The 21,274-nt window shown below is 42.6% G+C and overlaps 1 protein-coding gene across 1 annotated transcript in view; it reads left to right on the top strand.

Moving 5' to 3' along the window:
• The window catches only part of MED13 (mediator complex subunit 13), a 102,954-nt gene that overhangs the window by 66,850 nt on the left and 14,830 nt on the right, over positions 1-21,274 (top strand). The window contains exons 10-19 of the mRNA XM_081890132.1: positions 5,491-5,698; positions 6,596-6,662; positions 7,176-7,303; positions 8,329-8,419; positions 9,745-9,959; positions 12,966-13,162; positions 13,486-14,399; positions 15,859-16,026; positions 17,395-17,618; positions 20,538-20,727. Of these exons, the coding sequence (XP_081746258.1) occupies positions 5,491-5,698; positions 6,596-6,662; positions 7,176-7,303; positions 8,329-8,419; positions 9,745-9,959; positions 12,966-13,162; positions 13,486-14,399; positions 15,859-16,026; positions 17,395-17,618; positions 20,538-20,727 (2,402 nt within the window). The remainder of the gene's footprint in view (positions 1-5,490; positions 5,699-6,595; positions 6,663-7,175; positions 7,304-8,328; positions 8,420-9,744; positions 9,960-12,965; positions 13,163-13,485; positions 14,400-15,858; positions 16,027-17,394; positions 17,619-20,537; positions 20,728-21,274) is intronic.

Raw genomic sequence — 21,274 nt, 5'->3', positions numbered from 1 at the left:
CAGAAATGGAACCTGGAAAGGGGAGTGGGAAAAGAAGGGGATGGGGTGGGGGTGCAGTCTTAAGACTTTGCTTTGAAAGACTAGCTTTCAAAGCTGCTTTTAAAAAGTTTCTGTGTGAGGAATCATTTTTGAATGGGGTTGGGTTGCAGGAGGGATGGTTCTGTGCTGTTCTGGTGCCTTTGTTTGGCTCTCCTCTAGCCCCTGTTCTCAGGGCAGTTGCTCAACATCACCACTTCTTACCTTTCACAGTTGGAACCAGAGGTCTGTGGCCTGTGCAAAGATGGCACCTTTCACTTGCCCTTATCTCTTGTCACTTTTTGACTCATCTCATCTCATGTTTGCTTAATGCTAGGCCAGCGGTCAGCAACCTTTTTCAGCCGTGGGCCCACCATCCCTCAGACCTTGTGGGAGGCCAGACTATATTTTGAAAAAAATATGAACAAATTCCTATACTCCACAAATAACCCAGACATGCATCATTTTAAATAAAAGTACACATTCCACTCATGTAAAAACACCAGGCAGGCCCCATAAATAACCCAGAGATACATTTTAAATAAAAGGACACATTCTACTCATGTAAAAGCACGCTGATCCCTGGACCGCCCGCAGGCAGGATTGAGGCGGCGATTGGGCCGCATGCGGCCCACTGGCCTTAGGTTGCCTACCCCTGTTCTAGGCTTTGTCACATATAACCTGGCAGCAAACCTTGGGTTTATCCCTAAAAGTACATTGGCTATAGCTACCTACTGAAACTTGGCACAGTAATGAGTTTATCTGCATGAGACACGTGCTTATCAACTCATGTTTATCCACACTTTTGAAGTTTTCAAGTATGTGCTTAAAACATTTTAGTTGTATACTTGTAAACATCAGTGCCCAACGTCCTATGAGTGCTAGTTAAGTGGCAGCAGGGAGAGTTTTTTGAGGGGTCGTATTCTGGTTCCTGTATGTCTAGAAGGGGATCATTTCTTTCTTTCTTTTTTGTTTTTTCATTGTGCAAAGGCTTCATAGCAACCTTTTTTGTAATTCATCCTCCTTTCTAACCAACAGTGAACTTAATTGTCCTTGATTACTGCTGAATCTCAAAAGAGCTGTTATGTTCCTGAAATAATCCTGGCATAAGGAACTTGCAACTCGTGTGTCTGAAGTATTCTAAGACAATCGTAGGAGATGTGTACAGCTGCTGTTGAGACATGAAAATAGAGGGAGATGAAAGGGACACAAAGCTGGATTGCCTCTGAATGAGCTAATGAAAATAAAGGCAGAGCCCACCTGTAATTGTTGGATTTAAGTGGGCATTTAAATCTAGAACTAGAAGTTTGAAAATACATTCATTGATTTTATCCTGAGACTGGAAGCAGCCCACCAACACTTAACAGTTCCTTTTCCCTCCATATTGGTGGAGGAAAAATTAGTAAGCTTCTCATTTATTTATTTTTTATTTATTAAATTTGTATACCTCCCTTAATCCATAAATCTCAAGGATTTTCAACATAAAAATACAAGATAAAAAACACAAAATACGTAATAAAAACAAAAAATCCCCCACAAACCAATAAGCTCTACAGTTTTGTAAAAGCTGAGTGTGCTGCTTGCAACTGTCGCTCATCCTTTGTGCATCAGCTGTTAGCTGCTTGGTAACATTTTCAAACTCTGAATAATATTCAGCTGTTCTTTTGCTCTTGTTCAAGGGTAAGGAAACATGCATTTCCTTTTCGATCTCATTTTGGTATAGTTTGTGAGCTTATTCTGAAGGCAGGTGCCAATTTAACAAAACAATGCTGTCAGCAGGTTTCCTGTGCTGTTGTCTTTCCAAAAAGTTGTTTTGCTTCTGGACAAGATAGTTTTTAAAAATAGAAATAAATCTGAATAGTGCCTTACAAATGGTGTTCCGAGGAACTTTGTTGTTCATGAATGAGAAGATCAGTAAAATTGTCTGTTACCGTTCTTTCCCTCTTGAGTATATTCTGTGGCCTGATCTCTGCACAAGAAATGGCTTAGGATCAGGATATCGAAAGAAATGCTCCTGTTGGAGACCTAGAAGAGTCACTGCCTAACAATATATATATAGGCAGTGCTGAGCTAGAGATGGGCCAATGGTCTGTTTTTGGTATATCCTATATTCCTGCTGGGCAGAAGATGTTTCATGTCTCACTGCTCCCTGAAGTGCAGTTGGTGGGAATACACATGACAGGACCTTATCTGTTGCCTCACCTAGGTTGTAGAACATCCTGCCTTGGGAAATCCATTTTGTTCCCTCTTGGTAGCAGTTTGCTTGAAGCTGATGGTTCTGAGCCAGGAGGCCTTTGAATTAGATACTGGTTTTTCTCCTCTCCACTGTGAAGTCATGTTATCTGCAGCCCGTTAAGTATTTTTTTACTGTTCCAAATTCCAGTGTTCATAGACGGCTTTTTTTTTTAATATGTAAACCACCTTGGCTGTCTCTATTTGGGGCAGAGATGCAGGATATAAATATCTAGAATAACAGTGAAGGCCAGCATCCCTGCAACAGCAAACAACTTGACATGGGAAGGTAAAAAGTATTGAAATCGCTGGTGTGTGGTGTTGCCAAGGGTCATGAGAGCATCCCAGCTGCTTCCAGATAGAAATGCCAGCTGTCTTTAATGCTCAGTTGCAGCCAGTTTGTTGCCCACCTGAGAGGCGGTTTAGGAAAAGGACTTGATCAAATGTGTCTCTGTGGCCAGGGAGGGCAGGCTGAAGCTCCTCTTAGTTGGAAAATCCACTGTGCAAAGTTATTCTCAAGTTACTTGAGGCCTGGGAAGAGCATGCTCCAAATGGTCATGCTTGAAACAGATTGATTATATTTTCATCTACCACAGTAGTTTGAGGATGTGTAAAGCACCGAAAAGTGTGTTCTTGTTTTCACTTCCTGGGCTTGAGGTTGTTTATCTCTTTAAACGTGCCTGTGGCCTAGTTCTCACAGTAGTGGTAAACCTTTGTCTGCTGTAGCATTGCAAGTCTGCAGGTGGGGGCTTGCATGACTGAGTTAAGAGGAGCATTCACTCATGGAGGCCCCCACCTGCAGCCCAGACAGAGGGTTACCACCACCATGAGAAACAGGCTTAGTTTGCAGAGAATCTTCTGGTTCATTTTAAGCTCTTGCTCAGCAGCTTGCTTTTCTGGAGGGACACTTTAAGGTGGTAAAGAAGGCGATGGACCAGCACCTCAACCATCCTCCTCCTGTTTTGGTGTGCAGGTTGGGTCAGCTGACCCGGTGCCTTTCGCTCCACACCTCCTTTGTCTCTCGCTCTGCAGTGGGAGGACCTGGTTTGCAGATCTTAGGAGAAGATTTGGTCAGGGCTCCCTGGGTGCTGACCCATATATTAGACCTTGGGTTCCAGTTCAATCTGCTCTGCTGACAGCCTTTCAGTTCAGAGTCTACTTCTTATAAGCGTCTTGCAAGTAATTTCATAAAGCAACAGTGCTTTTTAAAATTATTATTAGCCTACTAGATGCCTGCATTAGCCAGTTATGGCTTAACTGAACTACCTAATGTAAAGTTTCTTTGTCTGAATAGCCTTCCAGTGGTCTTACTGGCTATGAGCGACTGCAAAACTTTGAGCCTTAAAAAAAAAAAAAAAAAAAAGGTTTGCTAATGTGTTTCTAAATGGATACAACTGGTTATTATTCTGATTGCAAATGTTTAACCCAAGGATGGGTTGACTTCACTTGCTGTGTTTAAATTTTATGAAAACCCATTCAGCTGCTGAAGCTCCTCACATGTAAAAAACACTCAAGAGGAAGTGAAGATGTGCTGCCAAGACCTGCCCCATTGCCGTGGAATCACTAAACAAGTGCTTCCCGAACTCCGTCCTCCCTCTGACCACTTGAAATTTGCTGGTTGTCTTGGCAGGCCACTTAGCTGTTTTTCCATCGGTTATAGCAATTGCAATGTGCTGTGATAGATGCTCTATATTTTTAATTGTATTTTTTACTGTTTCCTTTGTTTGTTACATTGTATTTTATTGCAGTCCAATTTGTACTCCATATAATTCAAATTGCAACACAGAAACATAAAGCGTAAGAAATAAAAGCAGCAGTAAAAACACAGTTAAAAAATAAAATGAATATTTAATGTGGGCTTGCCTCGAACCACCTGAATGAAGCTTTGGTGGTCCACTGAGCTCAGTTTGGGAACCTCAGCTCTACAGAATGAAACCCTCCATGAGTTTGAGGATGACAGTCTGAAGCAGAGAGTCTCTTCTGCACATGGAGGCCTGCCTGTGCATTTTAAACCCTAAGGAGATTAAATAGATTGAATGGAGATGATCACAGTTAAGGCATGGTCCCAGTGCATGATCTGAAGATACCTGATGCAGCTAGCTAACTGAAGCTAATAAATCTAGGTCTGATCTTCATAACTGCCTTGCTAGATCAGATCAAATTTCCCTAACTCCTGCAAACTTTGCAGAGAGTCCCAGCTGATCTAGTAGAAGCTGGTCAGTGGTCTCCCAGGATACCACAGTCTCTCTCTCCCGCTCTAGTCTAAACCATCCATTATCTACAACTGTACTGCTTTATGTTCCCGTGAAGCATATTTCTCTGGTCTTGGTGCACAAAAGGCCTTCATTGCAGAGAATAATGTGAATTCTGGGCAGTGAGAGAAGTGGTTTTTGCTTCATTCATTAGCAAAATATGAATTTTAAGAGAAGAAATCCCTCCTGGAATAATGTCCAGAATAAAATTATGGCATAAGCTTTTGTGAGGTAAAGGCTCTTCAATCATGTATCTGATTGTATATTATTTTAACTGATTTTAATACTGTATTTTTATGTTGTTCAAACTCACCCAGGGACCTTGTGGTGAAAGGCATGTAAGAAAATAATAATAATAATAATAATAATAATAATAATAATAATAATAATAATAATCTGTACTTTCCAGTATGGCAGTTACTGAAATGATAATTGGTTTGATACTGATAAACATAAGCAAAAGCTGAGGTGAATAGTGCTGTCGTTTTTAAAGACCTCATTGTAAGACCCCATTGCTGGGAAAGAAGAGCTGACGTAAGCCATGTACTAATTAGGAATGGACATCAAGACTTTTAAAATACCAAATTGATAATAACTCATATGAAAAAATCAGGAAGAAGAAATCCACTGTTGTCTAGAGTAGTTGTGGGACTCTAGTGAAATTTATAATTTTGTGTGCGCGGGGCGGGGGTTGGATTCCACTATGTGTGTGGTGTTGGGGAAAAACTTGTAAGGTATGGTGCTTAAATGTGTTAAGATTTGGACAGCAGACAGCTGAGCTCCCTGCACAGCCATGAAACTCACTGGGTGATCTTTGCTTTGGTTGAACTGTGCTGACCAGCCCACCTCTCCCAGGGTAATAAATGCTGTCTTGAGCACATTGGAGGAAAGATGGGTTACAATTTGAGAAGCGATTAAAGGTTTTAATCACTGGAATGGTTTTGGCATATGGTTTCTATTAATTGTAACCTCGTCTTTTTCCTGTGTACAGGTTAATGGTGCAATGTAGAAAACCTTTAAAAGTCTCTGATGAATTGGTGCAGCAGTACCAGAGCAAGAACCAGTATCTAGCGGCAATAGTAGCTGACCAGGAACCTGAAATGGATCCGTATGCATTTGTTGATGGAGATGAAGAATTCCCTTTTCCTGATAAAAAGGACAGGCAGAACAGCGAGCGAGAAGCTGGGAAAAAGCACAAGGTGAGTGAAAGGTCTGGGTGAAGCCCAGCACAGGGAATGAGGGACCAGGAGCATATGCAGAAACAGTAAGTGAGGAGCACACATGAACCAAGAGGATGTAGAGCCTTGCAACTAGTTCTGTGACCCCAAAGGGATTGCAGAGTAATAGAATTGTAGAGTTGGAAGGTACCCCGAGGGTCATCTAGTACAACCCCTGGCACTGCAGAAATCTCAGCTAAAGCATGCATGTGTGTCCTTGTGTTTCTCAAAAAGCAGTCTCAGTGCCTTGCCCCATGTCACACGGTCACCTGTTTATGATAAATGATAGGGCATAGGGAAGAAGAAGAGGAGTTTGGATTTGATATCCCACTTTATCACTACCTGAAGGAGTCTCAAAGCAGCTAACATTCCCTTCCTCCCCCACAACAAACACTCTTGTGAGGTGAGTGGGGCTGAGAGACTTCAGAGAGAAGTGTGACTAGCCCAAGGTCACCCAGCAGCTGCAGGTGGAGGAGTGGAGACACGAACCCAGTTCACCAGATTGCGAGTCTATTGCTCTTAACCACTACACCACACTGGCTCTGGTAGCAAGCGATGGGGAAGAACTTTGCCCAAGAACAAGTGCCTGTAAGAGTAGGCAATATCAGGCAGAAGGGACAACTAATACTCTTGTATCTGAAAGGCTCTTGGACTTCTACTTGAAGAGCTACTGCCAGTTGAAATTGACCAATTTTCACTAAATTGGTGCCTTTGAACTGTTTTGGACAACAATTCCCATTGGCCCCGACTGGCACATCCGAAAAGTGCCTAGTTGGTGAAAACTGCCTGACTCTGTATAAGGCAGCTTTATATGTTAAATAACTCATGTGGTGCAGTTACATACTCATGCGGCCTGCTGACCCCTTTTGTTGTTTGCAGGCTGAAGATGGGACACCTAATGTTGGAGAGGATGCGATGTCACTGTTTAGCCCCTCTGTCAAACAAGGTAACACTGCTGTTTTGAAACACATGCTGTTTGTTTTAAAAACTGGATAGAACAACAAGTATACATTGGTTTATTTGATAGTAAAGGTAAAGGGACCCCTGACCTTAGGTCCCGTCGACTCTGGGGTTGCGGCGCTCTAGGGTTGCGGCTGAGGGAGCCGGCGTACAGCTTCCCGGTCATGTGGCCAGCATGACTAAGCCACTTCTGGCGAACCAGAGCAGTGCACGGAAACACCATTTACCTTCCCACCGGAGTGGTTCCTATTTATCTACTTGCACTTTGACGTGCTTTCAAACTGCTAGATTGGCAGGAGCGGTGACCGAGCAACGGAAGCTCACCCTGTCGCGGGGATTCGAACCGCTGACCTTCTGATCAGCAAGTCCTAGGCTCTGTGGTTTAACCCACAGCGCCACCCATGTCCCCCTATTTGATAGTAGGTTCTCTAATTAAACTATATTGTCTAAACTGCTAGAACAGAGTCCATTGCTGAGCCTTTGATCTCTCTCCTTTCAGCAATAGATGCCCAGCGTATTCCCCCTCACAATCGCACGGCGTCAACTAGTTTGTTTCATGAAAATGACCTGGTTGTCTCTTACACTGACCTTGACAATCTCTTCAACTCTGATGAAGATGAGCTAACAGTAAGTGGCTTGATAAGATATGTTTCATAGCTTCATATTGTTGTGGGGGTCAAGAAGCACCACATGACAGCGAGCGCAGTGTTGAACTAAAAACAAGAAAAAAATTGAACCTGTTTTCCTATTTGCAGTTTCTGAGCCATTCTGATAACTCTCCAATTGAGCTGGATCTGTTTGTATAATCTTAAGCCTTTCCCTATAACTGTTGTCTGTAAAGTGAGTTATGCGTTTTTGGGTTATTTGTTGACTTGAATGTGCAAAGCAGCTGAAGCAGAGTCAGTACCTTAGTAAGGGAACTGCTCAAATAGTATAGATTGAAGGAGGCAGTTTGCATAATAAGTCTTAGCCGAGAGTTGCTGAATGACAGACATGCATTGTGCAAATGGGCTCTTGCTTCACACTTCATCTTTATCAGCCTCCTAAGTGAGGTCAGTGAGGCTGCTGACGGAAACAGCTTGCTTAGATGATCCATTGCCTGGATGATATGGGGCCCAGAGTTGCGTAGGAAAGTCTTCTAAATAAGTGCAATGTTTGTTTCTGTGTGCAACATTTCCTCAAATTTCAGTGGCTATGTTGAAATTTTAACTTAAATCCCCCTCTTTTTAACTCTGCAAATAATGTTTATCCTGCAGCATGATTTGGAGCAGATTCTGTTTATTTACTTGGCTGTTTGGTTGTAAAATTTGTCAACCTTGTTGTTACTGTCTGGTGCTGTGATTTGGATGTTTAAAGTTGCTTCGCATATACATTTTCTGGAAAAGTGAACTAAAATGGCTGGCATCCTAAGAGGTAATTTAGGCACACCCAAGGGCTTGAGCAGACATTGTGAGCTTTCTGCCTGCTTTGAATCACAGGGCACATCCAATATAAACTGCTTTTGAAACTCCTGCCTGTTTCTGAATTTACCCATGACATGGCACGGTTTTTAAAGCTGCAAAGTCATTGCTATTGATGAAGCTGTGCAAGACCTTATTTTTATCCAGCGATACCTGTGGAGTCAGTTTCTTTTATTCCTCTTCCCTCCCTAGCCTGGATCTAAAAGAATGCTGAATGGAGCAGATGACAAATCCAACTGCAAAGAGTCAAAAGCAGGAAACCTGGACCCTTTGTCATGCATAAGTAAGCTGCTTTCTTTTTCCTCTCCTTTCATGGCCCCCCAAACACACATACTTTGGGGGAACTTCTGGCTAGCCGCCCACGCCTGTTGTCATATTTGGGATGCGGCTGGATTGGTTGCTTGTGCAGTTGATCCCTTCAGAAAACAGGATTGAACTCCTGACATGTTGACAAATGCCCAGGGAGTTTAATCCTGCTTGGTTCAGGTGCACAGGAGATTTCCCTGCAGAGAATCTGCTCTCATTTACTCGATCCCTGCAGAAAGGTCACCATCTCTCACTGCCTCCCTGGCCAACTTTGATAGTTGGGCAGGACCACCCACCAGTCATCTTACCTTATGACGTTATGATATCCGATGATTGACAGGCAGGTGTGTCCAAGTCTGTCCACATGGTAGGGAGAGAGAAAGATCTGGCCTGCTGGGCCAAAAAAGGTTCCCCACTCCCTGCCCCTACTCTTAGCCCCAGCTAGTTCAAATTGACATGTCTGAGTGTACTACTTCACAAACTAGCTTTTTTTAATTGTGTGGCTGCTGCTGCTGCTGCTGCTGCTGCTACAGTTAGCAAGCACCAGTAACATAGAAATGCTTTTTTAAAAAAAATTATTACGGTCAAAGACTAGTTCAAGACATTGGAATGCTTTATTTGCATTCTGTGACAAAAATGTAAAATACAACATTCATAAGCCAGTGGGGAAGCAGTTTGGCTGTCTTGGGTTGTTGAAAATCTCTAGAAAATTTACTGTTGTGGAATTCAAACTTGGTAGAAGCTGGGTGTGCCTAGCTCACTCCAGAAAACAAGTATCACATTTCAGACGTTGGTTGATAACTGTCCATCTTCCTATGCTCATTTAGCCCCACTGGCTGCTTGTTGATAGTGAGTCACACACATGTTGGGTTGTATCTTTACCTATGATGCACCTACAGCTATCTTTCGCATCTCTTGGTCTTCTGTTCCTGCTGCACAGATATCCCCCCCTCCCCGCAATTCTGTACCCTTGTATGTAAACTACCTACTTGGGAGACCACTTCATGCAATATATTTTGAAGGGCCAAGCTTACACCAAACAGGTAGGATGAATCATATGGGAACTTCCCACACTAGGGTTCACAGTCCCAATTTGGGGATTGGGGCACAGGGAAAGAGAACACTAGTGAGGGAAATATTAATGGAGTGTACATTTTATGCTAATGATATAGTTTGGGAATGTGCTGCAGGCAAGCATTTGAAGACACGATAAACTTGCGATAAATGAGAATAGCTGTGATGTCTGAGCATCCCAACATCTCTCTCTTTCTCTCTCTCAAAATCCTTTTAAATCTAAACCAGGCACTGCAGATCTTCATAAAATGTACCCAACACCACCATCCTTGGAGCAACACATTATGGGGTTTTCTCCCATGAATATGAACAACAAGGAATATGGCAGCATGGACACCACACCTGGAGGGACTGTCTTAGAAGGAAATGGCGCTACTGCTGGTGTTCAGTTCAGGATTGAAGTAGATGAGGGATTCTGTAGCCCCAAACCCTCAGAAATAAAGGTACGTTAAGTTGTCTTTATTACTGTTACTGCTATTATTTAATAGATTCTTAATTTCAGGTAACAAAACATACCTATACAAAGAAAACAGGGCTTAGTAGTTGTACAGAAAAATAGCAGCTGATGTCTGTAGTTTTAGACATTCCAAGAAAGGGAACCAAAGAAAGTGTCTCCTAAAGTTGATAAAGGGATACCATACTTACAGAACAACCAGTGAGAATGTTAACTTTGACCGTTTTTTGAGCTTAGTTGTTAAATCTATCAGGAAAGTAAAGTTTTTTTCTAGTTTAGATAGATTCTTAGGTGTATACAGAGTTTCAGTCCACTTATTTTGTGCCAATGAAGTTGTAGGTTTGGCAGGGTGTGTATACGCATCAGCTCAGATTTGGTGAAGTTAACAATGAGCCCAGATATTTTGCCATTTGTAGCAAGTTGGTGCATAACAGCAGGTAATTAGATTTCAGGATCAGAAAGGAATATGTTCATCATCTACGAGCATATTGATAAGATGCTTTCCCCCCAAATAATTCAAAACCTTTACATCATCATCTGCTTTCAATGCCAAAGCTAAGGGGTTCCATGTTGTCTGTTCTCCTATATAATTAATCTTTTTTTAAAAAATCAGGAATCTCTTTAAGGAGTTTCTCAATAGAAAAAAAAATAAAGTTTATATCCAGGGGTCGAATTTCCATTAGAAAGGTTTAGGTTTGAATATTCCTCATTGTATTCTGGTGATAACAGGGGCATGGTCTAAGATATTAAGAAGCTGAGAGATAAGGCCTTCTGTGATTAATAAATAATCCAATCTGGTACAATTTTTGCACCTTGCGGACATATGTATAGTTTCTTAGTTCTGCATTGGCTATGCACCAAGCATCAAAGTAGCTGTGTTTATGTAAAATGTTGTAGAGGGATGTTTTAAACGAAGGCAGTTTCCACGGGTTTTGTGATAGATGAGAAGTTCTGCTGTTATCAAAATAATCATTAAGTACAAGATTTAAGTCACCACCTATTACCACTTCACCTTGTATAAATGAGTGCAGTATTGGAAATGTTACATCCAGAAATTGTTATTGTTGGGTATCAGGTACATAAATAGAGCATAATGTCAGCCAGGAGTTCTCTAACAGACCCTTGAGGAAAATAAATCTTCCAGTGGGATCACTTAGTATGTCTTTTAAATAAAAATCAAGTTTGGGAGAAATCCAGATTGCTGACCCCCTACTTTTGGAAGAACCTTTTGAGGGGTACCAATTTCCACCTCCACTTGGGAGGAAGGTTTTTATACCAGTATTGTGTTTCTTTTTTATGTGTCTCTTGTAAAAAAATTAAGGTCTGGGTTATCTCACTTTAAAGCAGACCATACCCTTCTTCATTTAATTGGTGTGCCCAGGTCATTTACATTCAGAGTTATTGCAGTTAAGTGTGGCATTATAAGGTTAATTTAAAATTATGCAGCATATACCAGAGATGATACTACTGAAAGTGCCAAGATTGTTTCAGGGTATTTAGCCAAGATCTTTAAAGCTAAATCTAAAGCTGCCTGATTTATTCAATGGTGGCTATCTATGTTATATATTGTATGTGTTTGGATTATCAATGTATTTGGATGGCTTTGTATGATTTTATGGTTTTACTGTTTTAACTTAATGCCAGTAGAGCAGGGGTAGTCAACCTTTTTATACCTACCGCCCACTAATGCATCTTTCTTGATGGTAAAATTTCCTTACCGCCCACCAGTGCTCGATGGAAGGAGGATTCAACTTGTGCCGTAGAACCCCCTACTGCCCACCTACAATCCTGAAACGCTCACTAGTGGGCAGCAGGGACCAGGTTGACGGCCCCTGCACTAAAGGCTAGTTTAAAAAACCAACCAGCCAGGCAATAGATGTATTATGCATCATAGTAATTTCAGTGTTACTACCATATTCCATCAGCAAAAAATACAGATGCTCTGAATTTCAAAAGGAATTAACTTCAACATTCAGACTCCCGCCTCCCCCTCCCTAATCCCTCCAACCTTCCCAACATAATAATCCCTACACCTGTGGTTGGGAGCGGAATAGTTCCTCTTTCGTTCATGAGCCAAATGCTTAGGTGAAATTGGGGAAACGTAAACATTAACCCCCCCTCCCCCCAGAAACAGAACATGTTTTACATGGTTATATTACAGACAAAAATAAAAGAATAATAGCCCAGTTCGTGCCCATTTTGGTAACAGAGCTCATGACTCTTGGTCAAATTTACAGTTGATTGTTTCAGTGGCAGAGAAGAAGCCCTCAGTATGTTGTTTTTGCCTTTTTTGCAGGGGGTTTTTTTTTTTTACTTTTTCTCTCCCCCCTCCCTTTTTTTTCATCTGCTGCCAGCCTCCTCCTTTGAGTTCTGTGTCTTCCTCTCCACTGCCTGCTTTTCTCAGTTGTTTGTCTTCATTTGGTTGCAGTCCTGGTTGATTTAATACTTTTTTAGCTTGCAGTTGTGTGAAGGTAGCTTTAGTTATGCCTTCATAAGTTATTAGGTGTTTGAATGGGTAACCCCACCAGTACCTTATGCCTGCTTCACAGAGTGCTGTACTGTAAATTTTAAATAGCTAACCAGGACAATTCTGTCCTGAACCCCAGCTGATAAGAATCTGCAATACCTGTATCAAACCTTTCAGATCATGGTTTGTTTGGAGCAAAGGAAAAACCAATCCACAGTCTGGATATAATGCTAAATCAAGGATTGTAGTTTGTTTTTCCTGCTAGCTAGGGAGAGGAACAAAGTGGGAACAATCTGCACGTTCACGGCTAAACCATTAACTGTGCCATATTGTGATGTGCAAACACACCCAGTATAGACTCAAAATGAGCTTCTAAGCCCAGATCTGGCCCATGTATTATTCTACTTGAACTCAAGCCATCTCCCCTGATTCATAGCCCAGAGGCAGCAAACCAAAGGGACAACTGGCTTTTCTTTTTCCGACTATGCATGTTAGCTCTTCATTTACGCTTTTTCTTTTTGCTTCTAGGATTATTCCTACGTTTATAAGCCTGAGAACAGCCAAGCTTTTGTGGGGTGTTCCATGTTTGCACCATTGAAGACTCTACCAAGCCAGTGTCTCCAGCCCATCAAGCTGCCGGAGGAGTGTGTTTACCGGCAGAGCTGGACTGTTGGCAAGCTGGAATTGCTTCCTCCGGGGCCTGCAATGCCATTCATCAAAGAAGGGTATGTGCTTGTGTGTGATGTTTTGTACTGCAACTCCCATCATCCCTGGCAACTGGTTGCTCTGGAAGGGGCTGATGGGAGTTGGAGTCCAGCAGCATCTGCAGCACTCTACGTTGGAAAAGCTGGTGTAATGTAACCTCTTAAGTGGGTTGTCCTATGTTACCTCTCTAAACTTGTTGCCATGTGCCGCTGTATCTTCATTGTTTTGTCCTATTACTGGCAGTGATTCCCACTATTTGTCTGCTCAGATCCTTTAAAAAAAATATTCTAGAGAATGTACTACTTAAAAGCCTGGGGTAAAAATATTTCTCTTTTTCCCCTAGTGATGGGAGCACTATTGATCAAGAATACGGCCCTGCCTACACTCCACAAACACATACGCCCTTTGGAATGCCACCCAGCAGTGCCCCACCCAGTAACAGTGGGCCTGGCATTCTCCCTTCGCCTTCCACCCCCCGTTTCCCAACTCCTCGGACACCAAGGACTCCAAGGACTCCCCGTGGGGCTGGTGGGCCAGCCAGTGCTCAAGGCTCAGTCAAATATGAGAATTCGGACTTGTATTCACCAGCCTCAACGCCATCAACCTGCAGACCGCTAAATTCTGTTGAGCCTCCCACTGTTCCTTCTATCCCTGAGGCCCACAGTCTCTACGTAAACCTCATCCTCTCTGAATCGGTGATGAACCTCTTCAAAGACTGTAACTTTGACAGCTGTTGCATCTGCGTCTGCAACACAAACATCAAAGGTGCCGATGTTGGAGTTTACATTCCAGATCCAACACAAGAAGCCCAGTACAGGTGTACCTGTGGCTTCAGCGCAGTGATGAACAGGAAGTTTGGCAACAACTCTGGATTATTCCTAGAAGATGAGTTGGACATCCTAGGCCGCAGCTCGGAATGTGGCAAAGATGTGGAGAAGCGCTTTGAGGCCCTTCGCACGGGCTCCACTGAGCATGGCGGGGGATCGAAGGAGGCTGCCAGGCTGCCTGATGAGCTGATACTCTTGCTGCAAGACCAGTGCACCAACCTGTTCTCGCCATTTGGAGCGGCTGACCACGACCCCTTGCCAAAAGCTGGAGCCATCGGCAACCTGCTACGCGCTGAAGAAAGGGATTGTTGTAATGACTGCTACCTTGCGCTGGAACATGGGCGCCAGTTTATGGACAACATGTCGGGAGGGAAAGTTGATGAAGCACTTGTGAAGAGTACTTGCTTGCACCATTGGTCAAAACAAAATGGTAAGTGTTTGCAGTTGTCCCCCCCGCCCATAATGTTTTCAATTTCTCACCCTATATAAAAAGCGGACTTAAAAGGGATCACTTAGTTGATTTACCATAAATTGCAAAGAATGGGTAGCTTGCTTGGGTGCACTAATTATACCTAAAATATCTGGAATGCCAATTTATAATTCTCTGGAACAGGGGTGGAGAACCTGTGGCTCTCCAGAAGTTGCTGGACTACAGTTCCCAATGTACCTGACCACTGGCCACGCTGGCTGGGACTGATGGGAGGTATAGTCCAGCAGCATCTGGAAGCCACAGTTCCCCATGCCTACCCTGGAAGATTCAAAGTTTTGGCTGCTTGAGAAATGTCTGTCTATCTCTTTGATGTAGGCCGCTAAACATACACATGATTGTTTGGCAGTATGTTGTATTGCAGTTGCGATCAATTAGGGCCTCTTCATGGTGAACATGAGGGAATTCTGGATACTCTGATTTTTAAGGAAACTGAGAAATACTTTCTAAATTAGAGCAGGGAGAGATCTGCCCCTGGGCTGCAGGAATAACTTTTCCAGGATGGTAGATAAGATTATCATTCAGAGATCAACCATCCATCAGAACATGCCTTCAGAACCTATTTATGTGCCCATCCAAACATATCACCTAAAAGCATAAAAGGCCCATACCAGACCTAATTGAACCATCCATATCTTTTAAGTTATACTCATGTGAAGCATATTGATTTGTAATTAGAAAAAGAGGTATATAAAGGTGCAAAATAAAAATATGAATTAGGTGGGACATTTCAAGTTGACCTAGCTATGGCTGTGCTATATTTCCTGCCTACTTTGCAAGTTTAGTGTCCATAGGATGTATTTACTTTGCTGTATAGCATATTTTAAGGAATCTTTCTGTGCAGGTATCTGTTCAGGATGTTGGGTAACAAACACTCTGAAGCAAGCATAAACTCCTTAGCTTTAGGGGGAAATTCCAAATATTTTGAAAGTTAAGCACCCCATGTGCTTTACTTGGTTTTTGGAAGACTGAAATTGACAAGCCATATGCTGCTTTTAAGTAGAGTTGTCAACCAGTTGAAGAATTTTTAATCTGTTAATCATTTTCTTTGAATGGGTTGGTTGATTTAAAAATTAAATGCAAATGGTGTTTTTACTAAGATGCCTTTAGAGGTGGATAAGTGAATGCACCTAAAAAATAAATAAATTGTGGCCTTAACTTGTAGTTCATCAACCAAAACTGCTTAAAGTTTGCATCCCTCATTTTAAACTAAACCAACCAAAGCAGTGTACAATAAAATAGAAAGTTTCATAGCAGCGATGTGGGTTGTGTTCTCTGAGCACAGATAACTTCATGCATTTAATGTACAACACCTGGAGCTTAGAAATGTGTTGTTGATATGTATAGATTGTGACTAGGACACTACTTTGCAACCTCTTTGAACTAACTTTGGTTGTTTCAGTTGGAGACGTGAGCATGCAGTGTTCTCAGGACATCCTTCGCATGCTGCTCTCACTTCAGCCTGTCCTCCAGGATGCAATTCAGAAAAAACGAACCGTTCGCTCTTGGGGAGTGCAGGGTCCTCTCACGTGGCAGCAGTTTCACAAAATGGCTGGCCGAGGCACTTATGGTAAATGTTGTCCACAGATCAGTTTCTTTCATTTATTTCTGTGTGGAGAGGGGATCATTTTTAAACTTTCCTATCCTTTCCTAGTGCATGGGTGGAGGGAATTCAGGAAGTAGTAGTATGTTGAAATCTCAGTTTATGCTCTGTGGTTTTGGGAGGTTATGGTGCACTCTTCTTTGGGTTGAATTTTGGTCATGAGTTGCTTATTTTGGAACTCATGATAGGCTGGAAGGATAGGAGAGTATGAAGGAACATTTATAGAGATGCTAGACATCAAGACCAGAGAACTTTAAAATTGTATCCTATCCTTTCAGTACAATATAATCAACCATACAGCCACAATCCAGATGTTGTACAGTGGTACCTCTAGTTACAAACTTACTTCATTCCGGAGGTCCATTATTAACCTGAAACTGTTCTTAACTAGAGGCGTGCTTTTGCCAATAGGGCCTCTTGCTGCCGCTGCACCGCCGGCACACAATTTCCGTTCTCATCCTGGGGCAAAGTTCTCAACTCGAGGTAACTCTTCCAGGTTAGCGGAGTTTGTAACCTGAAGCGTTTGTAACCTGAGGCGTTCGTAACTCGAGGTACCGCTGTATTCTGTCCCTCCTTCCGTGTTTCCAAATAAGAAGAAACTCCTAGGTAGAAGTGGATTTCCATTTCAGATTTGGAAGAAAAGTATGGTTACACCCAGTTTGCCCAGGTAGGGCAAAATGGGCAACTATGATTAAGGAAAACTTCTAAGTAAAGGAGGGAATTGGTGTATAGAAGGGAAGGATGTGGGGTGTGTGAACCCATAGTGTATTTCTGATGGTGATATGGCAGTGATGTCTGAATTGAGCTATGGAGTCCTACTGTGAATCTTCGTTTGTGAGTCCCTCATTAGATCCTTTTGTTCCTACCGAGGCCTTCATGAGTTCTCCCAAGATGTAGGAAGCAAACTTTCGTCCTTCAGCCCAGTACTTTGGATTTGTTTGTATGAGGGAAGCCACACTTGCTGCTTGATTTGTTTACATGCCAGCCCCCAATTTTGCACTAGAAATGTTTGGAGAGTATTTTACAGATCACTACTTAAGACCTCCGGCTTTAGACTAATTTGCAGGATTTTGCATATTGGTATCTTTGTTTAACTCCGTGGACTTCCAGCTTTTGTTTTCAGGGAACAGACTAGTAAAAAAGGTAGATCGGATGGGACAGAGTGGACCAATTCTGTTTTGATGGCAGTACTAGGAATGACTAACTTGCTCCAGAAGACACCTGGCATCTCATTTTTCTCTCGGCAGTTGCTTCCCTTGAATCTGGAAGGGGGTGCACTGTTGCGCTCCAGTTCCATTCTAATATATGGAAAAAAATGTCCCTTTCCTTGTCCAGGAACTGATGAGTCTCCAGAACCACTGCCCATTCCAACTTTTTTGTTGGGATACGATTACGACTTCCTGGTGCTGTCCCCATTTGCCTTACCGTACTGGGAGAGGCTGATGTTGGAACCCTATGGATCTCAGAGAGACATTGCTTACGTTGTGGTGTGTCCAGAGAATGAAGCGCTGCTGAACGGAGCAAAGACCTTCTTTCGGGATCTCACGGCAATATATGAGGTAAGGGAATATGAGAAGGAGGCCCTGCGTGGAGTGCTCCAGAAGGAATCCTACCCCCCCCCCCCCGCTTAATGGTGCCATTTATCAACTTTGCATTCCAGCTGACACTTAAAACCTCCTGCAGACCTTATCTCAACAAATCAGCTAAAATGGATGATAGAAAGAGATAAAAGGCTCATCTCCTTTTAGCAGGGCTTCATTTAAGTAGCAGTTTCCTTATCATGCAGATGCCATCAAGTGGTTAAATTATGTACTGCCCTCCTGCATTTAAAGCTACAAACAGTGTTAACTCCAGGTTACTGAATCTTCCCTGTGCTCCTGCAAGGTGCTGTCTGGCCATTATTCCAAGGCATTGCCAGTCTTACCCTGCATTTAACAGAAGCCAAATAAAAGAGGATGTCGGTATATTTGAATCCGTTGAATCTCTGATTAGCAACTAGCGTTATGGCAAGGCTTCTCTGAATACTCTGGCAAGCCAAAATTACCTTATTTTTTGCTCTGTAAGACTCACTTTTTCCCTCCTAAAAAGTAAGGGGAAATGTGTGTGCGTTTTATGGAGTGAATGCAGGCTGCGCAGCTATCCCAGAAGCCAGAACAGCAAGAGAGATCGTTGCTTTCGCTGCACAGCGACCCCTCTTGCTGTTCTGGCTTCTGAGATTCAGATTTTTTTTTCTTGTTTTCCTCCTCCAAAAACTAGGTGTGTCTTGTGGTCTGGTGCATCTTATACAGCGAAAAATACGGTACTTTATTTGAGTGCATGCGTGTGTGCGTGCACACCCACCCCCGGCCCAGCTCAAGGATTTATAACATTTTTTTAAAAAAAGCTTACTTAATGTAACAGGGCAGCCACACTGTATTTTTGGACTAAATCTTGTTAGGATAAGAGGGTGGCCTTTTGACACCCAAAAGGTGTGTTTCCAGAACCAACCCTATTCCGGCGATTATAATACTTTTTAGCTGTTTTTAAGTTGTTGTAACCCACCCTGAGGCCTGCTGGTGAAGGGCAGGCAATAAATGTAATAATAGCAATAATAATTGTTAAAATTAGTATGTTCTGCCACGTTGATGCTTTCAGGAAAGAAGAATAGTACTAGTCTGTCTCTCCTCATCCCAGAGTATTATTATTAGGGCGTTTTGCAAAGACCAGGCCATTACTTTGCAGAGAAGAAAAGAAAAGAAATAAAATCCCATTAAAAAAGCAAAGAGTCAGAGTCGGTGTGAGTAGTTCTCTCTTTCACTGGCGGTTCAGTAACAGATTTGAAACATTTGCTGAAAGTATGGCCACTTTCAAAAGGAGACTCCAGGGTCAAGCCTGCTGAGTTGAAGTACATTGACAGATTTCACACCATCCAACTCGGGCTCAGTAGAGGTTAGGAGCGGCTCAATCACTTCTTTTGGTGTGTGTTTTCATCTTCAATTGCCAATTCCTTACCAGTTGGGACTTAGTCACACCTGCACTGATTGGATCATTCATTCTTTTGATTTAGTCTTGTTTTATTGATTTTATTTGATTTAGTCTTGTTTCAGGAACATGCAGTTCCTGAAAGGATCATGCTTAAAAAAAACAACCTAGGTCTTCTGACTTAATTTTGTGACAACTCTCCCCTCCTTCTATCTATAGTTGGGGAAAACTTTGTATGCATCATGCAAAGTGTACTCTGGTCCACTAATTTGCTGTTCTTTGGTTGCCATGAGGCTACTTTTAAAAAACTCGTAATCCACTGTTTTTGTGGGTTAACCTGCAACCAAAATGCTTGAAATTATTAAACTTTATGGAGACACTTGAATAAACTGTAGGGCAAACATATAAGGGTACTGAATCACGTCTTTCATAAGAAAAATGTCCAAAACAACAGTCTTTAGATTTTGCTGCATCCTTCTAACATGGCAGCCTCCCTGGAAGAACAGTAGAGGCATCTTTTTGTGGCAAGCTTCATGGCGTTATGCCTTGTAGCTTACTTTATACCATGGGTTGCTAATCTGCAGCATAGGCAGCAGCAGGGAGCTGTGGTACTTACTCCTCAGGTCCAAGTTTATTTGCCTTGGCTGCGAGCCAGAACAAAACTCAAGATGATAAAAAGACATTAAAATAACCTCAATGTGTACAGATTGCAGATTCACACAAGAAGCCGGGAAACAATTTTCTCTGTTACGATCATAACAGAAAACGATGACTGACCTCAGGGGGTCAACTCTGCAGTCTCTTGCTTGAGGATCTTAGAATTGTAGAGTTGGAGGGAACCCCAAAGGCCTTTTAGTCCAACCCCCTGCAATGCAGGACTTGCAACTATAGGTGTAGCTGGGGGGGGGGGCAGGGAGACAGCTGCCCTCCCTAAATCAAGTAAGTAAATAAAAATACTTAACTAACTGACCAGTCATGTCACAAACAGCTCAGTCCCCCCCCCCCAAATAAATCCTGGCTGCGCTCATGATCTCAACTAAAGCATCCATGACATATGACCATCCAGCCTCTGCTTAAAAACCTCCAAGGAAGGAGAGTCCACAACCTCCTGAGACCGTTCCACTGTTGAACAGCTTGAAAGTTCTGGGGGAGATTCAGCAGCTGCATCAAAGCAAAAAGCTGCAATGTTTAGTCGAAGCTCTTTGCTTCTATTTGTCAACAAAGATTTCAGTTTTGGGCACTTTCGTGACAGGAGCAGTGAATGCCATGGATCTGGAAAAGGCATACTGATGCAAAACTACACTGGCAAAACTACATTGAGATATATTGTCTTCTAAATGATGTGCAAAATTAATAAAGAGCATTTAAAAACCCAAAAAATGCATGGAGGTGCTGTGGGCTTCGTGGTGTTCTGCCCAGTGCATTAAAGCGACACTGTCCCATATGTTAGACTTGCGTTCCACTTGTCAAAATATTTGTCCACTCACCATGTTTGGTTCCTGCTTCTTCTTTTGCAGTCCTGCAGGCTCGGCCAGCATCGACCCATCTGTAAACTGTTGCCTGACGGGATCATGAGAGTCGGATCTGCTGCTTCAACCAAACTTTCTGAGAAGTCTGTCGCTGAGTGGTTCTCCCAGGCAGCTCACGCCAACAGTGAATCATTTTCTAGACTCAAACTGTACGCTCAAGTCTGCAGATATGATTTGGGTACGTTTCCCCCACTTCCTTCCCCTAATGCAAGGATAGCCGACATCGTGCCATCCAGGTATTGTTGGACTCGCCCCCCATCAATTGTAGTCCACATAGTCCCCGGTCCAGGATATTGGGAGATACAGTCCAGTGACATCTGGAGTGCCCTAGGTTGGCTATCCCTGCCCTAAAGCCGTCACTTGTAAAAATATTTCACTGTGGTTATACAATACATATGTGGTTGGAACAGAGTTGCTGATGAGATGCTGGCATGCAAAAAATGCAGCTCCCGTGCTTGAAGTTACCCATGCTGTAATTCCGATCTGGTACAGTGCAAGTTGTCCATGTTCCTTGACCCATATAATTTGCATATTAGCGGTGGGTTGCTAAATCAGACAGAGAAAGCTATGTTTTCTTCTAGGGTTCAGAATGTTCTGTGCAGCTACAGGAGTTGGAAATCTAATTTGATCTTGTTAGTGCAAAGTTACATTAAGTGAACCATAAGTAGTTGTTGGGGCTTTCAGGCAATCATATTTCAGCAGCCAAAAACATGAAGCAGTCGCCT

This window comes from Podarcis melisellensis (assembly GCF_964234715.1).
Source record: "Podarcis melisellensis genome assembly, chromosome: 15".
In the NCBI taxonomy this organism is placed as follows: Eukaryota; Metazoa; Chordata; class Lepidosauria; order Squamata; family Lacertidae; genus Podarcis; species Podarcis melisellensis.
This window is presented reverse-complemented; position numbering and strand designations above follow the sequence as displayed.